General features: G+C 33.8%; 1 protein-coding gene across 1 annotated transcript in view; it reads left to right on the forward strand.

Moving 5' to 3' along the window:
* Positions 1–23900, forward strand: part of LOC137768420 (platelet glycoprotein 4-like) — a 66160-nt gene extending 42260 nt beyond the window's left edge. Inside the window, exons 4-14 of the mRNA XM_068549931.1 lie at positions 4689–4836; positions 5287–5466; positions 6759–6850; positions 8889–8935; positions 11635–11704; positions 16947–17134; positions 18152–18270; positions 19487–19560; positions 20126–20180; positions 21044–21208; positions 23743–23900. Coding sequence (XP_068406032.1) covers positions 4689–4836; positions 5287–5466; positions 6759–6850; positions 8889–8935; positions 11635–11704; positions 16947–17134; positions 18152–18270; positions 19487–19560; positions 20126–20180; positions 21044–21208 — 1138 coding nt within the window. The 3' untranslated portion in view covers positions 23743–23900. The remainder of the gene's footprint in view (positions 1–4688; positions 4837–5286; positions 5467–6758; positions 6851–8888; positions 8936–11634; positions 11705–16946; positions 17135–18151; positions 18271–19486; positions 19561–20125; positions 20181–21043; positions 21209–23742) is intronic.
* The last annotated feature ends 517 nt before the right edge of the window (positions 23901–24417 follow it).

Here is a 24417-nt window from a genome sequence, read left to right on the forward strand (position 1 = left end):
ATTTGTTAGAATTTGAGAACTGATCAAGTTTTTTGTTTAATTTTTTATTTGTTTGGAAGGGGTTATGTTTTTACTTTTAAAGATATTAATTGGAGTATCAGAAAACATAACCGTAATATTGAATCCTGTGCTAGTCCTGCTCTCATAGGTGACACTTAATATAAATTTTATTCTTAGAGGCTTTAACCTATCTCTCTAAGGGATGAAAGGGGGTGGGTTAGGTATAACTGATTTACTTGGAGAAGCAATATGGGGAGGATTGGAGAAGAGAAGTTAGATTTGCAGCTAAAGTATGTAAACAATAAACTCCTATTCATATAACAATATTAAAGGAATTTATGATCAACTGTGAGTCAGCTTTTCTCATGATGTCAACAAAACAGAGTCCTTAGTGTCTGTTTGCATGCCTTAAATGATGGGAAAATGACTGGTCACATTTCAGAAAAAGTTAATAATTTGAGAGTCTTCCATGTGTTGAGGTGAACCTGCCTCCCCATCGATTACACCCTGAACTCAGTTGAAATTGGAAGTGGAGGAGGATGTCCTTCCTTAAACAGAATGGCTGCTAACGTGAGCTTGATGAAACTTTGACAAGGTGTGACATGGGTCAAAGCATGAAATTACCTGGATAGAGATCTTAATTATTATTATTCCAACCTACACCATCTCTATGAAGACCCGGTAACTCCTTCTGAATATTCTCAGATCCAACATAAGTCTTTTTTTTTGTTTGTTTAATTACTTTGCTTTGGCAGGAGTACATAGAAGGCAAAACCTGAGGCAGATTCCTCCCTTTGACCTTACTAATACAAATTTTACAATTTGTATGGAAACACTAAAGATCTTGAATAACCAAAGCAATCTTGAGAAAGAAAAATGGAGCTGGAGGAATCAGGCTCCTTGACTTCAGACTATACTACAAAGCTACAGTAATCAAAACTGTATGGTACTGGCACCAAAACAGAAATATAGATCAACGGAACAGGATAGAAAGTCCAGAGATAAACCCACTCACCTATGGTCACCTAATCTATGACAAAGGAGGCAAGGATATACAATGGAGAAAAGACAGTCTCTTCAATAAGTGGTGTTGGGAAAACTGGACAGCTACATGTAAACAAATGAATTAGAACACTCCCTAATACCATACAAAAAAATAAACTCAAGGGCTTCCCTGGTGGCGCAGTGGTTGAGAGTCTGCCTGCCAATGCAGGGGACACGGGTTCGAGCCCTGGTCTGGGAGGATCCCACATGCCGCGGAGCGACTGGGCCCGTGAGCCACAATTGCTGAGCCTGCGCGTCTGGAGCCTGTGCTCCGCAGCAGGAGAGGCCGCGATGGTGAGAGGCCCGCGCACCGCGATGAGGAGTGGTCCCCGCTTGCCGCGGCTGGGGAAGGCCCTCGCACGGAAGCGAGGACTCAACACAGTCATGAATAAATAAATAAATAAATAAAAGAACGTGAATTTCTTAAAAAAAAAAAAAAAGAAAAAAAGAAAAAAGAAACTCAAAATGGATTAAAGACCTAAATGTAAAGCCAGAAACTATAAAACTCTTAGAGGAAAACATAGGCAGAACACTCTTTGACATAAATCGCAGCAATATCTTTTTTGATCCACCTCCTAGAATAGCGAAAATAAAAACAAAAATAAACAAATGGGACCTAATTGAACTTAAAAACTTTTGCACAACAAAGGAAACCATAAACAAAATGAAAAGACAACCTTCAGAATGGGAAAATATTTGCAAATGAAGCAACCAACAAGGGATTAATCTCCAAAATATACAAACAGCTCATGCAGCTCAATTAAAAATAAAAACAAAACCAACAACCCAATCAAAAAATGGGCAGAAGATCTAAATAGACATTTCTCCAAAGAAGACATACAGATGGCTAAAACATACATGAAAAGACACTCAACATCACTAATAATTAGAGAAATGCAAATCAAAACTACAATGAGGTATCGCCTCACACCTGTCAGATTGGCCACCATCAAAAATCTACAAACAATAAATGTTAGAGAGGGTGTGGAGAAAAGGGAACCCTCCTACACTGTTGCTGGGAATGTAAATTGGTGCAGCCACTATGGAGAACAGTATGGAGGTTCCTTAAAAAACTAAAAATAGAGCTACCATATGATCCAGCAATCCCACTCCTGGGCATATATCTGTAGAAAACCATAATTCAAAAAGATACATGCACCCCAGTGTTCACTGCAGCACTCTTTACAATAGCTTGGACATGGAAGCAACCTAAATGTCCATCAACAGAGGAATGGATAAAGAAGATATGGTACAGATATACAATTGAATATTACTCACCCATAAAAAAGAATGAAATAATGCCATTTGCAGAAACATGGATGGACCTAGAGATTGTCATACTGAGTGAAGTAAGTCAGACAGAGAAAGACAAATATCATATGATATCACTTATATGTGGAATCTGTAAAAAGGGTACAATGAACTTATCTACACAACAGAAATAGAGTCACAGACGTAGAAAACAAACTTATGGTTACCAGGGGGTAGGGTGGGGGGGGAGGGATAAATTGGGAAATTGGGATTGACATATACACGCTACTATATATAAAACAGATAACTAATAAGGACCTACTGTATAGCACAGGGAACTCTACCCAATACTCTGTAATGGCCTATACAGAAAAAGAATATAAAAAAGATTGGATATATGTATATGTATAACTAATTCACTTTGCTGTACACCTGCAACTAACACAACATTGTAAATCAACTATGCCCCAATAAAAATTAAAAAAAAAAAACAAAAAAACTTTCCAAAACCTGTATATATTCTTCTTTTTTTTCCTTTTGGCTGCACCCTGCACAGCATGCAGGATCTTAGTTCTGCAACCACGGATAGAACCCATGCCCCCGGCAGTGGAAGTGTGGGGTCCTAACCGCTGGACCACCAGGAAATTCCTTATACTCTAATTTTTAAACCAAAAATTCAGTTATTATGTTCTCTTTTTAAAAGTACATTCTAAACACAGGCCTCAGTTTAAAGGATTTTTTTTCTCTTAGTGAGTGCCATCTACTGGTATAGTGTTGTAAGTACAACTAAGTAAACTAGAATTGGGTCACAATTATTTTGCTGTTATCTCAATTATTATATACACATAAGTGTTCCTGAAAATTATAGTATTTTAATTTTAAATGTTAATAGTAGTAATATGGGTTTAAAATACAATTATCTAAAAGAAAATAGTAATTGACTATTAATAGACTGTCCTGGCTGCTGTTTCAGATTTTTATATTCTTTGTATGTCTACAGTACTCAGAGAAAAGTAAATAATAAAGCTTTGAAAAAATTATATTAAAAGTAAAATATATTTCTATCTTTTTTGAATTCTCTTTTGAGATATTAATGTGAGATATTAATTAATTTATTCATTCAAAAATTTTTGTTGAGAACTTACCAAGTACCAGGCACTGTGTCTGGGAATAAAAAAACACTCATATACCTACCCTACAGGTATTGTACCTGATTGAAATGTGTGGCTTTTTTGGTTTGTTATGTTTTATACATTTCAGTCCCATGTTTTTTTCAGTCTTTATCTTAGTTAGATAATAATAGATAACTACTGTAGCCTCAAATAATAGACATTCAAATATATGATAATGCAATGTCTACCTTATATCATCTCAGTAAATATCTTGTACTTGCAAAAGATTTTTTTTTTCCATAATATAACCCTTCACCACATTCCTAAAAAGTAGTTGGTACTTTGCCTAGAGATTTTAGAGCCAGGAGCTTAGAGTTAATAAGTATACAATATATGAGGCAGAGATGGAGGGGAATTGATCTCTTAAGTGGAAATTATATTCCATTAGTTATCTTTCTCATTAAAATACTGGAAATTAGGAAAAAATAATGCTGGAAAGGCTGTGCACTTTGAACAGGCTTTCTAATATAAGAAAACGTGCTTTTACTGTTCCCTTCCTTCAACCTCTCTGCTGTCTCCTCCTGAGCCTCAGGATAAAAAGCTAAATATCTGAGTACAGGACACAACCCTTTTGTGTTTGAGATCTTGTTTATTTTAGTGGCTTTATCTCCACCACTCTCCTTACTCTAACTCTGTAAACCAACCATAGTAAAATGATTGCAGATATACGTGTTAGCATACGGTATTTGTTTTTCTTTCTGACTTACAAAGCGGAAGCTAAGACACCATTGTAAAGCAATTATACTCCGATACAGATGTTAAAAAAAAATGGTTGCATATCTAAAATTACACCATGTTCTTACCCCTTAATCTTCTACATTCTATTTTCTACCTTACTTTACCAAACTAAACTTCTCCTTGTCATTCAGACCACTTATGTGGAATTGTATCTTGTCCATTATCCCCACCATAACCATCCCAAGCCTGGGTTTGTACCTGTTCTGTGTTTTCCCACAGACTCTGTGTAAACTCCTATAATAACACGTATTCCTTCTCCCCTGCTCTGCACCTCTGAGACACCTCCCCACCCACCCCAACCCGCCTTCTCTGATTTGCCAGAAACTCAGCATTTGCTTATATATCATTTTAACCTGCTTGTTTAGCCTAATTTCTGACATAGTCTATGCACTCAAAAATTATTTGTTGCATGAATGAACGGCATTTGAGACTTAATGTTCACTTGAAACAATTATTTTGAATTTTATTTACTTTTGTTTTCAGAGTTCGTTATCTAGCCAAGGAAAATATAACCCAGGACTCTGAGACCCACACCGTCTCTTTCCTACAGCCCAATGGTGCCATCTTCGAACCCTCACTATCAGTTGGAACCGAGAGTGACACTTTCACTATTCTCAATCTGGCTGTAGCAGTGAGTAGACAAACAGCGAAATTACTGGTTTTGAAATACTCTAGTATCCTCTGTAATTAATCTCATGATTAGAACTATCATTAGATATTATTTGTTTTGTCATTTTTACGAAAATATGTTCTTATGGCATTATTTTGAATTATAGCCCTTTGGGAAGATGACAAAATCATGTAATAATCAACTGAATTAGAAGACCACTTAAAGTGTATCATTTTAAAAAAGTAGGATATAACTTTGAAATCTTCTTCCTGTGGCTCACACCGAGACAGAGAAAAGTAATCATTCAGAGATGAAGAAACATTACACTTTTAGTCCTGGAAAGATTTTGCAGTAATTTTAAAGAGACAGTTGGAAGTTGTTTTATTAAACTTAATTGTACTATTTATCCATTTCTTCTTAAAAATCTAATACGGCTATTGGTGTCTGAAACAGTGATTTTTTTTTTTATAGGCTGTGCCCCATCTCTATCCAAGCGCATTTGTTCAAACAATAGTCAATATCTTTATCAAAAAATCAAACTCTTCTATGTTTCAAAAGAGAACTTTGAAAGAACTATTATGGGGCTATAAGGATCCATTCTTGAGCTTGATTCCATACCCTATTACCACTACGGTTGGTGTGTTTTACCCTGTGAGTACCAAATATGAATGTCAATATTGTTTAACTTTAATTGGATAAATATAATGACATTGGTAATTCACAATTTTATCATTTAGTGTGTTAACCCTATTTCTGATCTGGGAATACATATTCTAAGTTTTTTAAGTCTCCATCTCACATGGATTTAGCTTTCCTGGTTGGGAAAATTTACTTATCTGCATTTAACAATTAAAATTTTTTTAACAATTTAATTTAAAATTAAGAAACTGACATTTAATCAAGTTTCCACTCTTTGATAAATATACAACTGTCTAAAATTAGATTGTAAGCTGAAGCGTAAGGCTTTGAACACTGTTTTTGGTTTTGATTTCCTGTCTAAAAAAATCAAGTTTAATGCCACATTTTTATTTATTTATGTTAAATATATTCATCATGTCATTCTTCCTTCTCTAGACATCCTACAAGTTTGTTGTAATGAATATTTAAAACCTAGCCAAAATTGCACACAATGAGACTGATACACCAGCAATGTCATATTTTCATAGAATTAGTTGAAAAGAATTTCTCTAATCTACAAAAGTTATGAAATGGCAGTTTGGAGATTAAGAAAAATGTGAACTTGGTGATGTACTTAGTTATACCTTAATGTTTCAAGTTATAAATAGGATAATCTGACTAGTGAATTGAAATTTTGACCATGATTTCACTTGGCACTGTATGTGACATTAGTTATATTCTCCAGTTCACTGTTGTTATTTTACTGTAGATGGTTTTTTAGGATTGCACGGTTATATATCAATTAAGAAAGCATTAAGGGATAATAAATTCAGTTACTAGTATTTAACTAAATACTCTGAATTCTTTTATTGCCTAATTCTGTTTTTAATTCTGTGTACCTAATCCTTAGTAACCACTTATTAGAAATAATAACGTTGAGAAAACTTCTAGAAATCTGTCACAGTTCTCATAGGTTTTGTTCACTATCCCCTCACCTCAATATAATAGGAGTAGTGATCAAAATGGCCTTTCTGGCTTAATTACGGCAAAGAGTGCTAGAGTTGGATCACATCAGCTTCTTATATTTGTTTTCTTCCTTTGCTCAGCATCTAGCACTTATTTCTAGGCACCTTTTATATTCTGTCTTTTTAAAATGTTAAAGACCAATAATTTTTAAACTTTATTGCGTATATATTTCAAATCACATGAAATAATTATAAACAACCAGTGTTTGAGAAATGCAAAGGTGAGTTAATTACATATTTTATAACTTGGAAAATATGGCTTGTTCTAGAAGGAATTTTTTCTTGTATGCATCTTTTCAGTACCACAATACTGCAGATGGAGTTTATAAAGTTTTCAATGGAAAAGATGACATAAGCAAAGTTGCCATAATTGACACATATAAAGGCAAAAAGTAAGTATCCAGGCAAAGTGTGTATGTGTATGTGTGTGTGTGTGTGTCACTAGGATACTCTAAGTCAGGCAAGAAACTTATTTACCAACTGGTAAGGCACAGGCACCAACCTATGGAACAGACCTGCCTGTATCTCAGCCCTAGAAACTCCTGTTCTGCCAGGCGTTAACCCTTTAGCTGTGACGACTGGTCATACTAGTGCATAGGTGCTGAGTATCAGCCCCACTTGAGGGTTGACCTTTATGCACAGGGTCTCTCACATAAAGAAATCTAAAGGGACTACTTCCATCTCTGCTGCATAACCAGCACTATCAAGCACCCGTACAATTACATAACCACAAATGAAAAGGAAGAAAATCAACATATCAACTTGGTGTCTAGCAGGTTGAAAAGTATATATTACTGGGTGTTTTTTTTTTTTTTTTTTTTTTTTTTTTTTTTTTTTTTTACTGAGCATGGAATATAAAAATTGCTCATTCCAGTAACGTGACTAAATGTGCCATGAGGTGGAAGCTCAATGTATCCATGCCAACGCTTTCATGACCTTCCCTTTCAAAATTTTCTTGAAATAATTTTCTATTTTAATAACTCAGCTTTTTGAAACCTTTATCAATGCAAAAATGGAATTAGTATTTCAAGTTCTAAAATTGACATATTCAACTTGAAGATAAAGAGCACGCCTCCTGTGAAATAGTAGTAAAATGAGATATGTTCACATAGCCATGATTTCCTATTTTTCCCTAGCTCCTTCCTGTTTATCCAGAGTATACCTAATTCATCATACGTCTAAAATAGGAAGAACCCCAATAAATAGCAAGGGAGAAAATCTTTTCTCCTTAAAGTTAAAATGAGTTTTAGATCAGTGATTTCCTGACAAAGAATAAAGTAATCAAAATCAAGAGATGAAATATTTTGATTAAGTAACCCTTGCCTCACACTGAGTTCCTATCTAAAAATTGCTTAAAACAGTTAAACGCTCACTCGTGTAGTCCTTTTTCTTCCACAGAGTCAACAGTCACGTATTTTTTATAGAAAAGTCCAATGGAGGAAAACAAACACTTCTAAATGCTCACTTCAGGGGAATCACATCTCTGTATTGAGGAAAATGAGCATTTCTTCTATTTCAGTATTACAGAGAGGTTTTGAGGAGAGTTTAAGATTATGACAAGGTTAATTTAACTGATCATGGCAAGACTGAGCATGATTAATTGCTTATTCTGTTTAAAAAAGAAACAATAGCTTGCCTTGACATCTTACTGGATGGTATGTTAGGAGTGTGAAAAACCCATTTTCCATCACCAAAAAGTGGCTGAGTGTGCAGAGAAACTATCACTACTGTTGTTTTTATTGCTTCCAGATATATATATATTGAATATATATATATATATATATATATATATATATATATATATATATATATATATATATATATATATCTTTTGCAGATGCCAGAGTATAAATTAATAAACTCTGTCCTACTTAAATGCCAGTTCATGCAAGAGTTAAAAGAGAAGGAAAAGTATAAATTATCTATGTTTCCAATCTCTATTGATCCAACATCTGCTTCTCTTTCTTTCCTCCTCCACACTCCCCTCTTCTCCCTCATACTGAGTTTACATCAGTTATCCATTTACTGTCTTCCTCCTATTCAGTTTGAATGCAACATATTATGAAATAATCCCATTGGAAAAAAAAACTTTCCCCTAAAAGATCTAAGTGTCTGATAAATGTTTCTCAATTTTCTTTTTTGCAGAACTGTTTCTGTTCCATGTTGTTTCTAACTAACAACATTTGGCAGTTTTTATTTTATAATCTGATCACTTAATGGTTTCAGGCACTTCATTTAACTCAACAAAATGGAAACTTCAAACAAAACATGGATCAAATGATTTAGAACACTTCTTAAACTTAGCTTGTCACATCTAGTCTAATCAATATTTATTATTTTAGCAGAAGTACTGAATCATAATAGACAAAGTGATGTGAGAAAGGTGCCCTTGAAATAAGAATATCATTGTCTTTTTTTTTTATTCCTAAGGCGTCTCTCCTATTGGCCAAGTTATTGTGACATGATTAATGGTACAGGTAAGGATATATGTTTTGTGGTAATAATCACAGTGAAACCAACTCCTTTCTCCCACAAATCCACCTCCATACCTACAATGTTCTGGGGGTTGAGTGTATGCATTTGCCTATCTTTGTATCCCTGCAACATAATTCAGAGTCTCTGTTCTTATGTAGGCTTAGTAAATGTCTCTCTAATGTGATGGAATTTCTCAAGATTAACCATCGAGGATGAGCCTTTACTGCATTTCTGGGGAAACGTTTGCTTTGTACAAATTTAATGAACTCCTTCCTGACCACAGAAGTAAAGGGTTAGAAAACCTTAGAGTAGTTGTTACTGTTCACATCTTTTGTAAATACTATAAAGATAATAATTTAAAATTAAAAGAATTAAAATATCAGGATAATTACAAAAGGTAAGACATACCTCCAAAGATTTCAGGCTGAGTTAGAATCAGTGAACTTGTAAGCAGAGCCATCTATTTTGAAGAAGATGGTCAGAAAGAGAGAGAAAAGAACAACAACAGCAACAAAAACAAGGTTACATGTGTACTAACCATGAAAAATGTATGCCAAAATGAACATTCTGAATTAGATTTAGGAAGAAAGAAAGTACTATGTACTTAGATTTAAGTGTGGTTAGATCCAGCTTATTATTCTTCTTGAAGTAAAGCGAAGTATATATATGCCTATTAGTTTAAGAATTAAGATTGTAAAAAGCAATGGGAATTGAATACCAGGAGGTGAGCTCTCAGCTGCTAAAAAGCAGAAGCAGAACATAATGCTTGCAAAGCTAGTTAGGCAATACTTCATAGGAAAGTAATATAATGAAAATGAAAAATGTTGAATACAAAGTTATGTAAAAGGTAGGGAATAAAAAGCAAACATGGGGCATGTTTACTTTACCAAAGGTATTACTGAGTTTTGCATGTTTAATTTTTTAATACTCTCTTGTAGAAAAAATAGAAAAACCACTGTTGAGTTTGCTTTGTAGTGCTTTGAGTCATGGAATTGGGTGAAGAAATTCCTTTCTAAGTAGTTCATTTCTGCCAATAAATTGTCAAGTGTCCCAATACCACTAACTCTAGTAATTTCATAACCATAAACTTCATACTGTGTCCTTAGATACAGAGAGAAATATATTGTGCTTCTCCTAAATAGTAAAGGAGTCTTTATGGGTTTAAGGAAAAAAAATTAAACACTTTTGTTCAAAACTAAGAAGCAAAGAAGTTTTAAAAAACGAGGTAGAGGATTTATTAATGACAATAACATAACTACATGAGTATCAGGCATGAAGTTAAAAGTATCTAAGAAGAAAATAGATGTAAAATAAACTAGGAACAGAGGTAGACTGAACAGGCCAGAGGACTCTGATGGCGTCCCTGTGAGAGAGATTTTTGGTTATGGCACTAGGGAAAAGAGACTAATGAAATGGAAAAGGTTCCAAGGAGTGTTAACCATGATTTAGAAGTACTTCCTCTACCTTCTTCAACAAACTTAAAGAGACAGAAAAGGAAAGTACTGATTTACAGTCAAATGCATTTAAAAAAGAACCCTGCTAATATCAGCTATCTTATGATCATGACCCATGGTAATTGCTGGTGTCATTAAGACATAATCTTCAATGATATTTCAAATGATTTTTTAAAGCTTTTCAATGTATTCTTTTCTTTTATGGCTAAGGTGTTGGGAAGGCAGTTGTAGGCAATGCCCATTCAGGGACCTATTTGGGGAGTTTAAGCTAATCTTTAATATCTCATTCTCTCAATGCCAGTTCACTGTGATCATCTGTTGTATTTCCCTTATCACAAGAGTATAAGTGAAATGTAATAAGATCACAAAGTTAGTGCAGTTACCAGAAAAAGAGTGTGGTCTTCATAATTGAAGGATGGGTCTTACTGTTTTGAACAAACACATTCAGTGGTGGCTCATTTTGGTAATATTGATTTGTGGAGCAAATGGAGGAATTATCTAACTATTTCTTCTTATATCCAGTGTGTGCATGGATCATAACCAGAGTAGAGAGTCAATAAACTCAACAAATGCCCTTTTTAGTTTGATGTGTATATTTTTCCAACCATTTTCAGGAAATTCTATTTAGTGAGAGAACTTCAATAAATGATTTAAAAAATATTAATCAGCCATTAGGGCAGATGAATGAATCACTATTAAAAGTAAGAAGAACATTTACCAAACAGGAGTTCTAAATGAACATCATGGTAAGAAAAGTGCTACTCTACAGATAGGGTGGGGATTTCAAAAAACAAACACAATCACAGTTTTAACAACATGTGGTTTTGCCATTGTTTTTTTAAACTTTCATTTATTTTTAAGGAGTAGGAAAATTTAATATGAATGGATACCAGTGAATGTGTATAGTATATAGATTTGTTGAATACGGTAGCTACTAGCCATGTGTCACAATTAAGCACTTGAAATGTGGCTAGTAAAAATGAAATAGGCTGTAAGTACACACTGGATCTTGAGATTTGTTAGTTTTTATATTGATTATATGTTAAAATGATATTTTGGATATGGTGGGTTAGATAAAATATACCTGATACTTATTTTATTTTTAAAATGTGGCTACTGGAGAATTTTAATGTTATATATACAGTTTGTATTCTATTTCTCTTAACTATGCTGGAACTGAGATTTCTAGATTTTTCTAGGACACATATTTCACCTAATCCCTTGCCACTCGCCTGATTTTTAAACAGATGCGGCCTCATTTCCACCTTTCATTGAGAAGACCCGGGTATTGCAATTCTTTTCCTCTGACGTTTGCAGGTAAGACAAAGAAGCTGATATATTTCTATATATCAGAATTCTTTCTCCAAGTGAAAAAACACAGGCATAGAAGATCATACTTGATAATCATATTATTTGAGAAAAATAAAATACATTTAGGCAAGTTTTTCTTGATGTATTAAGAATAAATAAATATGGAATTCATAATATGTTTATTAAGTCTTTAAAAAATTGAAGGTTGTAGAAGGATACTTTGCATAATGAAAATCATTTTCTCCTTTTTCATTTCTAAGCAAGAACATTTCTTTTCTTTTACTAAACTAGTAAAACGGTGGGGCGTGGCTCCACCTGAGCAACCTCATTCTCAGTGTGCTCACAGAGTCCTCACAGACGTCAATGGACAGATGACAGAATATCAATAAGGCAACAGAGATCTTAAATGACACAATAGAACAGTTAGACTTAATTGATATTTTCAGAACATTACACCCCAAATAACCAGACTACACATTCTTTTCAAGTGCACATGGAATATTCTCTAGGGTAGACCACATACTAAGACACAAAATAAGCCTCAACAAATTTAAGAGGTTAGAAATTATTTCAGGCATCTTTTCTGACCACAATGGCATGAAACTAGAAATCAACCACAGAAAGAGAAATGAGAAAATAATGATTACATGGAGACTAAACAACATGCTATTAAAAAACCAATGGGTCAACAATGAAATCAAAGAGGAAATTAAAAATACCTTGAGACAAATGACAATGAAAATACAACCATATAAAATCTATGGGACGCAGCAAATGCAGTCATAAGAGGGAAGTTTATAGCAATATAGGTCTTCCTCAGAAAACAAGAGAAATCTCAAATAAACTAACTTACCACCTAAAAGAATTAGAAAAAGAAGAAGAAACAAAGCCTAAAATGCATAGAAGGAAGGAAATAATAAAGATCAGAGAGGAAATAAATACCATAGATATTAAAAAAATAATAGAAAAAAATAAAATCAAGAGCTGGTGTTTTGAATGGATAAACAAAAGGGACAAAATTCTGCCCAAGCTCACCAAGAAGAAAAAAGAGAGGACTCAAATAAACAAAATAAGAAAGGTACAAGGAGAAATAACAACTGACACCACAGAAATACAAAAAATCATAAGAGAACACTGTGAACAATTAAATGTCAACAAATTGGACAACTGAGAAGAAATGGACAAGTTTCTAGGAATATACAGCCCACCAAAACTGAATCCAGAAGAAATAGATAATTTGAACAGATTGATCACTAGAAGTGAAATAGAATTCGTAATAAAACAAACAAGCAAACAAACAAAAAACCTCCCTGCAAACAAAAGTCTAGGACTGAATGTCTTCACTAGGGAATTCTGCTAAACATACAAAGAAGAACTTATACCGATCCTTCTCAAACTCTTCCAAACATTGAAGAGGAGGGAACACTCACAAAGTTATTGTATAAAGTCACCTCCACCCTGATAACAAAACCAGACAAAGACATTACCAAGAAAGAAATTACAGGCCAATATCTTTGATGAATATAGATGAAAAAATCCTCAACAATATCTTAGCGAACTGAATCCAACAATATATAAGAAGAATCATACACTATGATCAAGTTGGATTCATTCTGGGGTCACAAGGATAGTTCAACATATGCAAACAATCAATGACATACACCACATCAGCAAAGGAAAAGACAAAATGATTATCACAATAGATATGATTATCTCAATAGATACAGAAAAATCATTTGATAAAATTCAACATCAATTCGTGATAAAAATTCTCACCAAAGTGGATATACAGGGAACATATCTCACCATAATAAAAGCTATTTAATAGAAACCCACAGCCAACATAATACTCAAAAATGAGAAGCTGAAAGCCTTCCTGCTAAATTCTGGAACAAGACAAGAATGCCCACTGTCACCACTTCTATTCAACATAGTACTGGAAGTCCCCATCACAGCAATCAGACAAGAAAAAGAATCAAAGGTATCCAAATTGGAAGGGAAGAGGTAAAACTCTCATTATATGTAGATCACATGATACTCTATATAGAAAAACCCTAAAGACTCCACACAAAAGCAAGGTAGCAGGATACGAGATTAACATACAGAAATCTGTTGCATTTCTCTACACTAACAATGAAATATGAGAACAAGAAGGTAAAAAAAACAATTTCTTTCAAAATCGCATCCAAAAAATGCTTAGGAATAAACCTGACCTAGAAGGTGAAAGACCTACACTGAGAACTATAAAACATTGATAATGGAAACTGAAGATGATTCAAATAAATGGCTATATCTCATGCACTTGGCTTGGAAGAATTAATACAATAAGTCCCCTACATATGAACGAGTTCCATTCCAAGAGCATGTTCGTAAGTCCAATTTGTTTCTAAGTCCAACAAAGTTAGGCAAGGTACCCAACTAACACAATCGGCTATACAGGACTGTACTGTAATAGGTTTATAATACTTTTCACACAAATAATACATAAAAAACAAACAAACACAAAAAATAAAGAAAACATTTTTAATCTTACAGTACAGTACAGTAGTACCAGCTATATCACCGCCGCTTTTACTCTTACTTCTGGACATCCTGGGCTTGAAATAAAGATACTGTACTACTGTACTCTATACAGTAGTGTACAGTAAAGTACACAAAAAGCACAACCACTTGTGGAGGATGCACACACGTGACAATGTATGCCAGACACGTGAACTAACTTACGTGATTGGACATATGAACGCATGTTCGCATCTTTGAAAGTTCACAACTTGAAGGTTTGTACGTAGGGGACTTGTTGTATTGTAAAAATGGCCACACTACCCAAAGCAGTCTACAGACTTAATGTGATTCCTAACAAATTACCCATGACATTTTTCACAGAAATAGAACAAATAATCATAAAATTTATATGGAAACACAAAAGACTCAGAATTGCCAAAGCAATTGTGAGGAAAAAGAACAAAGCTGGAGGCATAACCATTCCAGACTTCAGAAAGTAACAGTAATCAAAACAGTGTGGTATTGGCAGAAAAACAGACATATGGATCAATGGAACAGAACAGAGAGTCCAGAAAGAAGCCCACATGTCTATGGACAATTCATCTTCAACAAAGGAGACAAGAATATACAATGGAGAAAAGAGTCTCTTCAGCAAGTGGTATTGAGAAAGCTGGACAGCTGCATGTAAATCAACGAAGTTAGAACACACCCACACAACATACACAAAAATAAACGCAAAATGGCTAAAAGACCTAAATATAAGACACAACACCATAAAACTGCTAGAAGAGGACCTAGGCAAAACAGTCTCTGACATAAATCGTAGCAGTGGTTTCTAAGGTCAGTCTCCCAGAGCAATAGAAATAAAAGCAAAAATAAACAGATGGGACCTAATCAACCTTATAATGTTCTGCACAGCAAAGGAAACCATAAACAAACTGTAAAGAGAACATAAAGACTGGGAGAAATTATTCACAAACAATGTGACCCAAAAGGGCTTAATTTCCAAGATATACAAACAGCTCATACAGTTCAGTGTCAAAACAAACAAACAAACAAACAACCCAATCGAAAAATGGGCAGAAGACCTAAATAGACATTTCTCCAGAGAAGACATACAGATGACGAACAGGCACGTGAAAAGATGCTCAACACTGCAAATTATTAGAGAAATGCAAATCAAAACTGCAGTGAGGTATCACCTCACACCCGCCAGAATGACCATCATCAAAACGTCTAAAAATAATAAATCCTGGATAGGGTGTGGAGAAAAGGGAACTCTCCTACACTGTTGGTGAGAATGTAAATTGGTGCAGCAATTATGGAAAACAGAATGGAGGTTCCTTAAAATATAAAACTACGGTTACCAGCAATCTCACTCCTAGACATATACCTGGAAAAGACAAAAACTCTAATTAGAAAAGATATATGCACCCCAATGATCATAGCAGCACTATTTACAATAGCCAAGATGTGGAAGCAATCTAAATGTCCATCAACAGATGAATGGATAAAGAAATCTGGTATATACGCACAATGGAATATTACTCAGCCATAAAAAGAATGAAATAATGATATTTACAGCAACACAGATGAACCTACTGATTATCATAGTAAGTGAAGTAAGTCAGACAGAGAAAGACAAATAGTGTATGATATCACTGATAGGTGGAATCTTAAAAAATGTATAAATAAACTTATTTACAAAACAGATTCATAGACACAGAAAACAAACTTATAGTTACCAAAGGGGAAAGTGGGAGAGGGATAAACTAGGAGTTTGGGATTAACATATACACACTACTATATAAACAAAGTCCTAGTTTATAGCACAGGGGACTATATTCAATAACTTGTAATAACCCATAATGAAAAAGAATCTGAAAAAGAATATATATGCATATATTTGAATCATTTTGCTGCACACCAGAAACTAACAGAACACTGTAAATCGACTATAATTTTTAAAAAACGTCCAAGATGGTGATACCACAGTCACAGAACTATGTTCATGTGCTCTACTGACACTGCAGCATCTTTTCAAATTGATGGGGCCCAGTAGCTATCGCACAAGCACTGACCCACACTCGTATGCTTGCATCCTAGCTCTGTTTCTAGACACTGTGTGGTGTGGGCAAGTATTTAATATCTCTGACTCTTTTCCTTATCTATAAAATTGAAGAGAGCAGCATTTCTTCATACAGAATAAGCTGGGCATTAGAAATATTATGTATTGAGTTCCAGTACGCTGCTGAGGTTATGGTGGACACTTGGTAAATGATGGAGCATAGGAGACATATATCAAAACCCACATGCACACACCCTAGGAAGTGAGCAGCCCTTCTCTCCCGGATTAAGTGGTGGAAGATTGAAATTTTATTTTCTTTCATTTAAACTGGGCACAAATAGAGGACTTGAGGAGGTCATATAAATATTTAATCTATAAAGGAAACTAACTCTGAGAAATGTCCTCGGTATAAATACTCCATGGTAGTTCACAAGCAAAAATTATTCTCAGAAGCTTTTGAAAACAAAGGTAAGAAGAGCTCATACTCAGGTATTGAGTTCTGGTGTGTCTTAAAATATCACAAGAACATTTTTCCTAAGACATAAGCAAGAATTCTAACAAGATTATATCCAGTTTTTCTAATTTAAAGCAATAATATAAATTTAAAAATAAGAAAAACAGAATCTCCATAATGAAGTTCAGTTTTCCAGAATGAAGCTCTTTCTTGTCTGTGTTTAGATCATTCTATGCTGTGTTTGGAGCTGAAATTAATCTGAAAGGAATCCCTGTGTATAGATTTATCCTTCCATCCTTGGCTTTTGCATCTCCACTTCAAAATCCAGACAACCACTGTTTCTGCACAGAAAAAATTATCTCCAAAAATTGTACCTTATATGGTGTGCTAGATATTGGCAAATGCAAAGGCGGTGAGTAAAAGGTCTTGATGTCACAATCCATGGCATAATATGCAGTTTTCTTTAAAATGTAAATTTCACCTAGGTTTCCTTTCCACCAGAAATTTAAAGTGAGAAAGTAAAAAGGGCAGAAAGTAAAGGTGATGATAGGATATTTTTGTTTGGATTTTTGTACCGCTTTCAACCTCCCAGTTGTTTCCGTGTTGCAAAACTTAGTTATTATTAGGTAAAACCCTACTGATATTTCCCTGTGCTACTTTGGAAAATGTCTCTTTAGGTCCTTTGCTCACTTTTTAATTGGGTTATTTACTTTCTTGAGTTGTGTGAATTCCTTGCATATTTTAGATTTTAATCACTTATGGGATATGTGTTTTGCAAATATTTTCTCCCATCCCATAGGTAGACTTTTCATTTTTTGATGGTTTTCTTTGCTGTGCAGAATCCCTGTGCTCCTTTTAGATTTAGGGTAAAATGAAAATAATTCTCAGAATACTCTGAGCATCCCAACTTACCCATCTGACGTTTTTCTAACTTTTTCTACCCTAGAAAATGGTAAATAAAAATAAATATATTTCAGGGTGTCTCTGAAAGAAGAACTGACTCAAACATGAAATTTGGAGTCTATCTTATTTTGCTCACCTTCTTCATATTGGAGTGGGTGAGAATAAAGAAAGAAAAGCCTCTTAAATTCTCAGTCCACAGACATATTACTCCCTAAAACATGAAGGTATGTGGTTGTAAATTTGTGTTCAGCAGCTAAGCTTTACATATTGAAAATAAACACCTAAGGGAATAACGACAGACATCAACTGAATGGTTAGTAGGATGACGCAGAAGCTTATATTTTATTTTTGCTCTAAAGTGATTAGATGTAATAATTTTCTCTCACCCTCATTCCCCATTTCGCATTCAAAGCCAACTTTGCATTTCTTTTAACTTAAAAATCTTTATTTTCACGGAAATCTTTTGAGTGCTATGCGTAATGAGGAAAATGATTTATCCCAATTGTCTCTTAAAACTTGTTTTCAGGAAAACCCGTGTACATTTCACTTCCTCATTTTCTACATGCAAGTCCTGAAATTACAGAACCTGTTGAAGGCTTAAGTCCAAATGAAGAGGAACATAGCACGTACTTAGATGTTGAACCTGTAAGCAAATACATTATTGATCTGATTGGTTTGGCATTTTTTAAATGAAAGAAAAATTAAGTTCTCGCCTTTCTGTCAATGACATTTATTGATGATATTTACTGCATCACAATCTTGACAAATTACTCAAAAATTTTTATTGAAGTATAGTTGATTTACGATGTTGTGTTAAGTTCAGGTGTACAGCAAAGTGATTTAGTTATATTTATATATATATGTATTTTTTTCAGATTTTTTTTCCCTTATAGGTTATTACAAAATACTGAGTATAGTTCCCTGTGCTACATAGTAAGTCCTTGTTGGTTATCTATTTTATGTAGAGTAATGCGTATATAATTACCTACTTTTATTTCAAGGAAAGTAACACTGGTTTCTTCCTGTTGTTGCTTATGAAATGTTGAGGTAATTCTATTTTAGTTTTTCAGCGTATGGACCTTTATAATCCTTTTTAATTGTTCGTAGGTCAGGGATAGTAATGATGGGTATGATTCTAATTGGCTTAAAACAATTTGGTATAAATTACAATTTTACTGTCATTTTATACTTAACTGCAAGTATTGCTTATATGAAGGGACACTGTAGATCATGAGGGATGAAAAGAGATTTTATGGGTATATGCGCATTTGAGGCAAGATCTATTATACTTAGCGTCAGGAAAAATCTATTAAATTTCCTATAGTGTAACAGTTTCAACTTTTAATTTCTTTTAATATTCTCCTTTTCAAAAGTTAAACGACATGCCAGAATTTTAGTAGTCACGTTTAATTTTAAGTAATGATAGAAGTAGTATTATAATTATACTGATGACACATGGGTTCTGACTGAATATATATTTGACCATATATAATTTGAGATTTAAATTGACTATATGAGTTCTAAGTTTCACTGCTGTTGTTGATTCCCCAAAACCAGTTCAGATAAATATCACAAATTTAACTAAAACCTTGACAGTAGGTTGGGCAAAGAAATTGTGTGTGTGTGCGTATATACACGTGTGTATAGGTCTGTATACACACATGCATATACACATAAGATGTAATTATGAAGTTATGTACATAATATTTAATATGTCTAATTAATTATTTAATAAATTTCACAAGTTTCAAGTACTACAGTTTTACCTTAGGTTCTATATAACAGTAAAAATAAGTTTTGGATATTATAAATGAATTATTTAAAGGAAGTTGGTAATTATTTTAGTTTGTTCTCTTTTTAGATAACTGGATTCACTTTACAGTTTGCAAAACGCCTGCAGATCAATATACTGGTTAAGCCAGGAAAAAAAATTGGGTGAGTCTCTTGAACAGGTTCATTATGATTTTTAGTATTTTCTTGTCAGAAAGTGAGTATATGTATGAAATTAAGTGGAAATAATATAAAATTTCAACTTCTCTTTGGCTTAATATCATGAAATAACTACTGTTTATAACTTTCATCTTTAATTTAGAATTATATCTAGTGTGTATTGAAATTGTATTTACACATATTCTGGAATTAGTGTATGATGGTGTTTCTCATTTTGCTAGCTGTCCAAATATTTCCAGGACAATTGTTTCTAAAATTCAATTTTAGTTTCCTGGGTATAAATTGTCGAAAGGGAAAATACGTGCTTAGAAAAAGTCAATCTAATTAGAAATATGTATTAGAAAGATTTATAAGAGTGAAAGATGTCTGATAAACAGCCATATTAATATTTAAATGATTCATTACAGGGAACAAAAATCAAGGAATTTAGCAAGTTGAAGAGCAACTAATTTCTGAACATTTATTTACACTAGTAATTACTAACATTTCTGTTATATATGTGTATTATATTAGTATATATTTTCATAATTATTTTCAATGTTTATTACAGAGCATTAAAGGGTCTGAAGCAGAATTATATGGTGCCTATTCTTTGGCTTAATGAGGTTAGTATTCTTATCTATTAGTCACCAAAAACTGTAAACTTCCTTGTATATAGAAAAAGCTTTTAATGCTTGAAAATTAAACACATATGTATAGAATTTGAAGTTGTATGTGTTTCCATTACCTATATGGGCGAGTTTATATATTATTAATTATGTAATTAATTATTTTGAGAGAACCAAGCCACACAGAAATATCAGGTTTATGTTAGTTTCCAGTGTTTTTATTTCAGAAGGATGAAGTACTTCCTATACTTCTGGATTATTTTCATAATACAATTAGTAAACACTTTTTCTTGTCATAGTGCTTGTGTTAGGAAAGAGTCATACATACATGTAACTCCAAGTAACTCAATGTGAATACTGTAGTGCTAATAAAAGCAAACCAAACTTATAAAGACCACGTAAGAGTAGGTGTCTGCAGTCTATCCGAGTGCCTAACAAGATATTTTTAGTACAAATCACGGAATTGATTAGCCACAGAATGAGGAAATACACTACAGAAGCCTTCAGAGGAAAGAAACTGTTGGCCCTTGCCATTTCCTTCTGTCACTAGGAAACATCCTTCGGAAAACTGGAAAATATTTCAGTAAGACCTTTGTATAGATCAATGAAGTCAGTGTATTGGAGAGTGCTATATAACATGTTTCAAAGGAAGAAGATTATATTTCTCTCTCTAAATATTCTACCTTGGCATTTACTGCCTTCTCTGACATGAAAAGGGAATTCCATTGTCTTTTCTTATAGATAAAGATGACTAACATCTATGTGGTGTTTTGAAAAAAGAGTGATACATAAGTGGAGAGTTTTAAATAATTTGCTCCACTAATCAACTGAAATAACGTTAATTGTTAACTTGATTACAGACTGGCACCATCGGTGATGAAAAGGCAGAAATGTTCAGAAATCAAGTGACTGGAAAAATAAACCTCCTTGGCCTGGTAGAAATTACCTTACTCAGTGTTGGTGTGGTGATGTTTATTGTTTTTACGATTTCATACTGTGCATGCAGATCAAAGAGAGTAAATTAAGTAAGTATATAACAAAAATTATATATGGCTTTAATAACATTAGTTTATATATTACTTGTTTTCGTTTTATCAAAAAGAGGTTATAAACTAGGCTGCAAATATTTCTGGATATGTCTAGTCACCTATCATTTTTAACACATCCTTGAAGTTTTGAGATGCTTAATGTAAATTATAAACAAAGCCTAAATGAGTAATAAGGCCTATTAATATCAAGCAGATCACTATATTTCATCTTTATTATTGGAGGAATGGGCTAAAATATGAAATTGTCACCTTTCAAAGTTAGAATGTTGCACAAAAGCTATATATGTACTAACTTTTCTTTTCTTGATTATTTCTAGCTAGTTAATTATTTTAAAATTACAAATAATTAATTTAATAGATCACTGACCAGGAAAGTTTATGTAAAACTGAAAATGGTGGCTATTTAGGGAAATTAGAATTTACAAGGGAAAAGAAAATAAAAAGGAAAATTAAATAAGCTAGAAATTAATGAGAAATGAAAACTCAATAAATGATAGAACTAAAATTAGGTAAAAATATGCTATTTTTAAATGAAGATAGCATATTAATATAGAAACAGGATTGTTGCATATAGTCATGCTGTCCAAAATCACAGTGTGCACTCTAGATGTTTAGTGTGGAAGCCCTGATGAATTACTACAATTCAGGAGCTAGAACTGAATACAACAATACAAGAAAACAGAAGACAAAAATGTTCAACACAGTAAAACCAAATTACTCAGAGTTTACAGGAAAAATCAGCTAAATGTAGACAGATTTGAGTTTTGACAAAACTGTAGAGGTGTTTGAGGCCTCTGTGTTTTAGGTATTACTGCACATGCCCCCTTGTACGTAGAGGAATGAATGCCTGACCCTATCTTCCCTAAGCCTTTCTTTACTAATCATACTTGGCATAGGTATGGCCTGTGGGGGGGGGGGTGGAATTTGTCACTTACCCATAGTTTCTGTCCGCCCTCCCTTCCCAGGAACCTCAAAAAATATACACAATCAAAATAAAAGCAATATACTTGGCATGAAAAATCACAACTTCAAAACAAGGATTCTTGCTCTACTTCCAATCAGCCTGTTGACTGTAACCTGTCTTATGTAGAAATTCTGGAACTGCCACTGATAATTACTGAGCTTTTATTATGTGCCAAAATCATGCTAAATATTTTACATGAATTATCACAACTAATCCCTAATAATATTTCATGAGTTTCCAATAATCAGGGATTCATTAGCATCCATTCTATCTTATGGAGTCATCCCAGAAAGTTATAAATTTAAACTGTGCAAAATTGTCCATTTTCACAGTGTGAATCAGTTAAACTGAAGACGAAGAAAAATGAAGTGGAATTTTTGGACAATATTTTTCTGGATATGAAATTGAGAGCTTGAGACTAGGAAGGCAACTCCATTTTTTTGTTCTGATTATTTCTGTCACTATTCACTCAAAAGAGGACTGAACAATTCTGCCTACAATCCATTTGAATAGTTATTCAAAATGCTAACCTAATATATTCACATTATAACACATAGAGGAAATATTGCATCACCTTTAAGACCTGTCATTAGTCCAGTAACAAATAAGTTATGATTAAACAAAGTAATTCATGTGAACACTTATACAATAGACAAAAAGATCATCCACTGAAAAGCCAAATTATAACAAAAACTTCTTCTAGTGGGAAAATATGCTTTTCAAAAGGAAGTATGAGTCATAGATTTTTTCTGTATTGTTCTCTACTGAAATTACATGAACAATTTCATCAGTGCTTAATGAGCCCTGAATGCCAATTATCTTGGGTCTGTACATGGCTCTATTAGGGTGAAAGATTGAAAACTTTCTAGAGTGTCTTTGTCAACAAGTATATTGGTTTGGCTTATCATCTGACTGTTACAGGGAAAAGCTACTGCTCTTTACACAACGATACGTCTTTTTTCTTTTTTCTTTACAAATAGAGAAGAACACTGTTCCCTGTAGATTACCTGATTTACTAGATTTAGAAGAATCACAGACATAGATTTCCTTAAACAAGCTTCAGTTTCAAATATTATAATAATTATGCCTTTGGGAAGATTTATAAACAATTGAAAAATAAGGAGATGGATGTACAAGAGGGAGTAAAGCAAAGATGGTGGAGCTAAGGTGTGAGTTTGCTCAATGGATCACAAAGAGAGTAAGCCAGTAGTCCTTCGGAAAGTAGCAGTATATACACCGCTAAGTGGAGGATGGTCTGAAGGGACAGCAAAGAGTGGAGATGCTCATCCAGAGCAGATTGAGCGCGCTACCCCTCCTTAGCTGGCCATGCGCAGCTCTTGAGAGCTGGGAAGCAGCCTACGTGTATCCTGGAACGGGAAAATAATTGCCTTATCCATGAAGTTCATCAGAGAACTTTTCTCCACAGCTTGAGAAATTGGGTTAATTACTAGAAAACATGACATCTTCAGTATATAGAATTCGAATATTACCAGTTTCATTTTTCCACGACTTTCTGTTAAGTACTTACCTTTCTTCTGCTTTCCAGGAAGCAAATGAGTCTTTACATTTATGCACCAGCTACATCAGGACCTTTCTTAATGTCGACCTACAAAATGAAGGTTTAATATGCTTTACGTTTGCAAAACATGTCTTATCTTATAGTGGAAGAACTGGTGGCATTTGTTTTTTTTTTTTGTACTGAGCAACAGCACATTTCTAAAGGATTATTAAGATGTCATTAAAATCCATACTTTGAAGAAACACAGCACCTTTTAAAATTCAACATGTTCACAATGGAATGGACATCAGTTTCTACAGATGTGGCTTCAGCATGGTCCAGTTATTTTTATTTGGTACTGATTCACTGATTGGTTCCCTTTTGCTAAATTCAGCAGAGGGGTGGATGATCTAAACAAATCCTGGACCCTGAACTCTTGTCTTCCTCATCAAAGGGAAAACATAACTACCCTCATCAGTGTCCCTGCAATACACAGACCCCAGGACTGTCAGGACATAGCATTTCATGAGTATCAACTATTCTGAAAGACATTTAAGAATGGAAACTAAATGACTGGCCTATGAACCATTTATTAAATATTACTTAATTTTCTTTCTCTATTAAATCCTTCACACAGAATGAGCAAGCCTTATCACCATGCTCTTTATGACAATATGGCTCACATTTTTGTCAGTGCTAAGGCAAATGAACATGTTTGGGGAC

This window comes from Eschrichtius robustus, chromosome 8, assembly GCF_028021215.1.
Source record: "Eschrichtius robustus isolate mEscRob2 chromosome 8, mEscRob2.pri, whole genome shotgun sequence".
NCBI classification, from domain to species: Eukaryota; Metazoa; Chordata; class Mammalia; order Artiodactyla; family Eschrichtiidae; genus Eschrichtius; species Eschrichtius robustus.